The 6,536-nt window shown below is 37.0% G+C and overlaps 1 protein-coding gene across 1 annotated transcript in view; it reads right to left on the minus strand.

The window, feature by feature from the left end:
• The window catches only part of LOC131693629 (uncharacterized), an 87,340-nt gene extending 81,797 nt beyond the window's left edge, over window positions 1-5,543 (minus strand). Inside the window, exon 1 of the mRNA XM_058981596.1 lies at window positions 4,933-5,543. Within this exon, the coding sequence (XP_058837579.1) occupies window positions 4,933-5,099 (167 nt within the window). The 5' untranslated portion in view covers window positions 5,100-5,543. The remainder of the gene's footprint in view (window positions 1-4,932) is intronic.
• Window positions 5,544-6,536: the final 993 nt, after the last annotated feature.

Below are 6,536 nucleotides of genomic sequence, written 5' to 3' on the forward strand. Positions count from 1 at the left end.
CTGAAGTACACAAAACGAAAACAAATATGCAAGCGTTACTGAAGGAAAATTGATTGAACATAATTATAAAACGCACGATTGTTGATCGTGGTTCTGCTTTCGTAACGTAAAAACGTGATTTTTCAGAATTCATGGCACTTTATTCACGATTTTAGGAACATTTTTTTTCGTGGATAGCAGCGCTTCGATATACATTAGATTGAAGGAAAATTAATTTACTTCCGGTCGACTCGTTATTTCATTTTGAGGTGACTGTCGATTCTTTGTTTTAATTTTTTTATCACTTTTTATACAAAATCTGGGTCAATGATTTGAAAAAGATGAAGCATTTTTAAAAATTACATTTTAGGGGAAACCTGCTAATAACCAATAAAAATGATCTCTAATAAGTTGAAGGCGAAAATTGAAAATTGTGAGTTATTAATTTTTTTTAAGCAGCGAATTTTCGAGACACTAGAGACGGCGCCGGTGGTTAAGTAGTAAGCGTGACCGCCACTCATTCCAATTGGCCTGGGTTCAATTCCACCGATATCGTTGAGATTTTTCTGAGGTGAAAAAATCGTGTTCGCGTCTTCCTTCGAAAGGGAAGTAAAGCCGTTGGTCTCCGGTCCATGAGCTGATGGATCGATATCTAGTTCAGATAGTGGAGTCACCTCTCTGAGGTCGATAAAGAAGAGTCCTCCGCTGATACTTGTGAAGTGCGCAATAGTATATACGGCCTCTAGCAAAAGCAAGTATCGGACTAACCATTCCTTCCCTTTCCTACCGCGATCTACGTTCGGACCTGGCCGGCGCCGGTGTTGATCAATAAACACTTTAGGATTATCAGGAGCTGCACATTGAAAGATGTTTCGCTACTCCCAAGCATAATTATCTACTGATTCCCTGTGCAACTTCAGCTAGTCCCGATCGATAACGGAGTAGCAGCCAGAGGTGGTCGCACAAACTCAAGCTCAACTGCGAATTTTTGAGACACTGAATCAACTTCAATAACCATTTCAATCCAAATGTTCTAGGATTAGTTTAATAGAATATAGGGTCGTTTGATCAAATGAATCATTTGGCCGGATACTATTGGACCGAATGCTACTTGACCGAAATACTTTTTCGGACTAATGTATATCTTGCGATTCGATTGTTTGAAAGAATTGTCGTAATAGAAAAATACAAAAAATAGGATGTGATCAGTATCGAACGAGTTTTATTTGTCTTAAATTGAATCGAGTTTTATTCTGGTATTCATCATATTTGAGGTATTGATCTGGGAAGATTTTCCTTCTTTTTAACATGAGTAGTACATTTCTATAATAAAATCACAGTAAGGTCTGATTCTAATTTTGGATGGCATGTATACATTTCGGGTGTATGAGCGTAATGTTTTAAAGAATGTTTTTTAAATGTAATTTTCAATAAATAAATAAATAAATAGGGGAACCCGGGGCTATTCGGACCTATCTAAAAAATCTCCCTTTTAGGTGGATAGATGTGAAAATGCGTCGCCAAAACAGATGCGGAAAATGATAGCCAATTGAAACTGTCTAATAGCGTGAGTAGTGTAGAAGCAGATATAAGGCTACGTTATGATACTAATTGGTTACTTAGGCTATATAATCGTGCAACATGGCCATTTATCTCTGATGCAGCATTCCTATCCTTACTTGCCCGCGGTGTCAGCTGGGATACAAACAACTCTGGTGGGATCGTAGGTCTTATATTGACAAGGAAGGGAGTAAAACTGCAGATTGCCTGCTTTCTATTTTACGAGCGGCTCTAATCAGCGTCTGACTCGAAACGGGCTGCCGAGAGATATATGCCGCATCTCGTTAGCTATATTTGTAAACTAGCTTAATTAGTTTGTATTTACGGTTACTCAAGTTATTCAGTCAAATAGAATGGATTTCATGCACACAACACGTTTCTGCTGCATAGGTTTCGGACCAAAATAATTCGGCCAAACGGCATTCGTCAAAGCGGCATTCGGCCAAGTGACATTCAGTCAATGGACCTGTTCGGTCAGTTGTCATTTGGACAATCAATCGCAATTCAGCCAAATGGCTTTCGATCAAATGGCCGAACAGCACTGTTATGTCAGTCATTCACTCTCAGTTTCTTCTTTCAGCTTAAAATACCGAGTAAAAGTGAGAATCAGGCCCGTGCAATGGAGGGGGGGGGGGATTTATTCAAACCCCTCCCTTGATTTAAAAATTTCTTAACCTCATGATCAGGAAAAATTATACCGCGAGCCGTTGTAAAACATAAACTGTTATTTGAGTTTGGTCACTCTAGAGACAAATCGTTGAAGAAACCACGGGAGAAACCGGCGAGGATCGCCGAAAAGGAATGTAAGTCAAGTTGGTCGGCGTCTGCGGATCGGTTCACGCCTTGGCAAGGCGGAGAAAATTGGGATATCATTGTGTGGAGAAATATTGCCGCCAATGATCTCTCCGTTTGAGTGGCTAACAGCTAAATAGTTCACGAAAACGCGTGTATCGGTATCAGGAGAAATACCGCCTCTAAGAAACGATCAGCACCATATAGCGGATAAATAGGAGCGAGTAGCGTCAAGAATGATAAGAAACCCTGCGAAGGTTGTTATAAAGGAAGTGAGTTATTATGCTACGGTATCTGTCGAGGATTCCTTCTCGTTTACAAACGCCCAATTTGTTGAGCTAAGGTTGGTTCACAAGAATGGAAAAAATCTTTAAAGTTTGAGGGTTTCATTACCTTTCTTTTATAAGAAACGTAAAAACACCCTACCGCCTCTTGAGGATTTTCTGCGCACGGGCCTTCAAGAAATTACATGATTTTTTTTTCAGAGGTCTAATAAAATTCACTTCTCATTCACCAAGTTTTGGCGATGCCAAAACACGTGACCATGACCCTAAAGGGTTAACTTTGTAACCGTACGACAATACATCATTTACCTGAAAGTGGTATCTGGTGGGATGAGTAAAAGTTTCTCGTTAGGGTTAGCTTCATTTGTAAAACGGTGTTTCTTCTTGACGATGGAGCTGATTTATGGTTGGTTAGGTACTATTTTTGAAAGGGTAGTTAGATGTATTTATTTTTCTACGTGAGGGAGAGTATAGAAGATGGCTAGTAAAATATGATAAATGAAGGACGGATCCGGATGACCTTGCAAGTAGTGAAATTCAAGTCGACTGTGTTAAATCACTGTTTCAAAAAAACAAAAAATAAGCGAAGTTATTGCGAAACGGTTAAAAAACATACTCGATGAGTATGAGTATGTAAACGTCTCAGTGGTGTCGGTAATAGACATTCAGGCCGTCGGACAGTAAATATGAATAAGTCTTCTGAAAAGCTGGAAACGTTGAAGACTGTGTGTTGGTTCTGATCTAGCCGTATTGTTTTTTGTTCGTCATTTCCGCACAGAGTCTTCAGTATGATAGTGCGCACCCGAATCGCAGGATTGACACGTGGAGGTTTGAGATTCGTACATACACTGCGTAGTCTGAGCGTGAATAGTCTCTTTACAAAGGGCCAGCTAGGAAGGAATCATCAATGAAATGTATCGCACTGAAAGATACGGTCAAAATATAATATACCTCGATTGTGTTGTCATCCAAATACATATATATATATATATATATATATATATATATATATATATATATATATATATATATATATATATATATATATATATATATATATATATATATATATATATATATATATATATATATATATATATATATATATATATATATATATATATATATATATATATATATATATATATATATATATATATATATATATATATATATATATATATATATATATATATATATATATATATATATATATATATATATATATATATATATATATATATATATATATATATATATATATATATATATATATATATATATATATATATATATATATATATATATATATATATATATCAAGCTGAATGCGAAAAAATTAAATACGTCCTTTGTTACTTTGACGACTAATCTGACGTTTGTTTGATTTAACGAATAGTCCCAGAACTGTAACTTCTGGTATTGGTAAATTTGGCCTTCATTGTGTCTGGATGGGGTTAGAAACGCTGTTCTATTTCACACTCAAATTTTACACAGTGAAACTTAATTACAAAAACTGACCAATGAAAAAAAAATTTTGTGCATTACTAGTACAGTTGTAATTTGCTGGTTGTTGGACCAAAGATAAAAACGACAGAATATAAAAACCTGATACTGTAGCATTGACAATCAATCAGATAATTGCTTAAGCTGTGAGTAGTGGTATTTCACACTACTACTGTCTCTTTCGACTACATCACTAATGCAGGTCTAGTGCAATAATTGAGAGATTGTTCCTATTGTGGTCCGTATAAGAGAAAATTTAGTATTGCAGACCTTCCTCAATGTTGTGACCAAGAACGTAAGCTAAAATTATTCCATGATGATTAATGCTCCTAATAGTTAGCTACAAAATTTATTTTCCTCCTACATCCAGATAGTAAAATATTCTGTTTAGAAAAGTTGTAGAGGAACTTACATCAAAAGTAGTACAAACATCTTTTTCAAAGACAAAATTTCTCTAGTTGGTTTGGTTTCCAAGATATAGGGACCTAGACCTTAGAAAATGGCTTTTGTGGCTGAAACCGCTGAAAGTAATTAAAATTTATTATGATTTTTTAGGAATTGGTAAAAATTTAAATTCATTCAGAAATATGAACTATTATCGAAGTAGATTAAAAAGAAAAAGGCCGGAATAATGCAAATAAGTTAGTTCCATTGCTCAAAATATGTCCTGCTACCATCACTGTCTAAGTTTCAAATTTTTTTGAACCACGTTACTATAATTATTATTGAACTTAGATAAAATAACACCGATACTTAAAACCAACCTTATCGAATAGTATACACTTTTAAGATATTAAAAAGTACCCCTTACCTAGCAATATCGGACTCATCGTAGCACGAGCTCCCATTCCCGTCCAGGTCAATATCCTCGGACCCGCCGCTGTTGTACGACATCCGCGAGTGCGAGTCCGAATCCGCGTCCACGTTAATCTCCTGATCGTGGTCCTGATCTTCCTCCTCGTGCGTTGTGGACGACATTATCGCTAGTGGCGGAATTTTGAATGTTTTCTTTCAAACGATCACACAACGAAATAGTGAGTGCTTTCCTAACACCAAACCAACAATCTACTCCGATGAATCACAGTTTCACTTCACGGTACCACCATCCCAACCTTAACTGTTGCTTCCGAAAGATTATTTCCAGACAAAAAAAAAACTGGCAACACCAAACAATGTCAACCGAAAAAACCGTCTACACTTTAATTATCTTTCTGAACGTTCACACAAAACAGCACAATACCTCCCAATTTAATAGATCATCAAAATCCGCCGTAACATTGCAAGTGAAAAATCCTTCTCTAAACTCTCGAACGGCGACGGAGACCAACAGAATACCCCACAACGAACAGGTTGGTTGCGCGCGATTGACAATCAAAACACCGACTGACTGACTGACTGACTGGTCGAAAAGCAAGCGATTGTGCAATTGGCTTTCAACGCCTAGCAAGCAGCAAATCGAGCCAGGCCCGCCGCCACAGACAGAGTAGTTTTGATTCTGTCAGCAATGTCACAGTAGTAGGCCACGCCCCTTCGTATCAGCTTTGGAACGAGAAGTAAACAAAACGAACCTTTGCTAGTCTGAAAAGGCCGTTGATTGGTTGGAGCGGCGATGATACCACTACCAATGCTTGTGATTGTTGGAAATGAATAGATGCATTCAGTCGTTTGTAGTAGTGTGAGTGTTGTGTACGGTTTGCCAATCTGGTGGGGCACTGTATTGCGATGTTGAAGTGATATTGTGTGTTAAGAAGAGTTATCTTATTTGAAAGCATGATTTGCTCGTAAGCAATTGTGCATGTCTTCTTCTAAGGGCAAAAGGCTAGCTGCTGGCGGCAAGAAATGAATACATTTTATTGTGATTCTGACACATTTCGGCGATGTCGGTGTGAGTGCATGAGCGAGCGAAGGGAGGGGTGGTGGAAAAGTTTTATAGCGCGTCAGTTGATGAAAGTGTTTTGAATTGGACTTTATAGCTGTATCTGTGCTGTTCGGATTAGCTAACCGCGCTGCACTGATGATACTGTGCAGAACCAAGCAATGAGCTCGCGCATTGTAGCAGGATACAGATTCTTTTGTTTGGGCGATGATTGAATCTTGAGCTGGGAGTGCTGGGTAAATAAGCATGACAGGAAGGGGTATACTGTTGCAGTGAAATAATACGATTTATATTTGATTGCAAGAATGTAGCTATTTTTTGTTGCTTATAGTTGTTTAAACAAGTATTGTCATCATCACTTCGAAATTGAATTAAGTTTGGGTATCCACACAAAAAAAAACTAAAATTATAGCAGGCAAAGAAAAAAAAACCATCAAACATTTGTTTACGAGAACTATAAACCCATATAATAAATATAAACATTAATATTGAAATATAAGGCATCAAAAAGGAATTGCAACGACTATACATCACTTAAC

The sequence above is a fragment of the Topomyia yanbarensis genome, chromosome 1, assembly GCF_030247195.1.
Source record: "Topomyia yanbarensis strain Yona2022 chromosome 1, ASM3024719v1, whole genome shotgun sequence".
Classification (NCBI taxonomy): domain Eukaryota; kingdom Metazoa; phylum Arthropoda; class Insecta; order Diptera; family Culicidae; genus Topomyia; species Topomyia yanbarensis.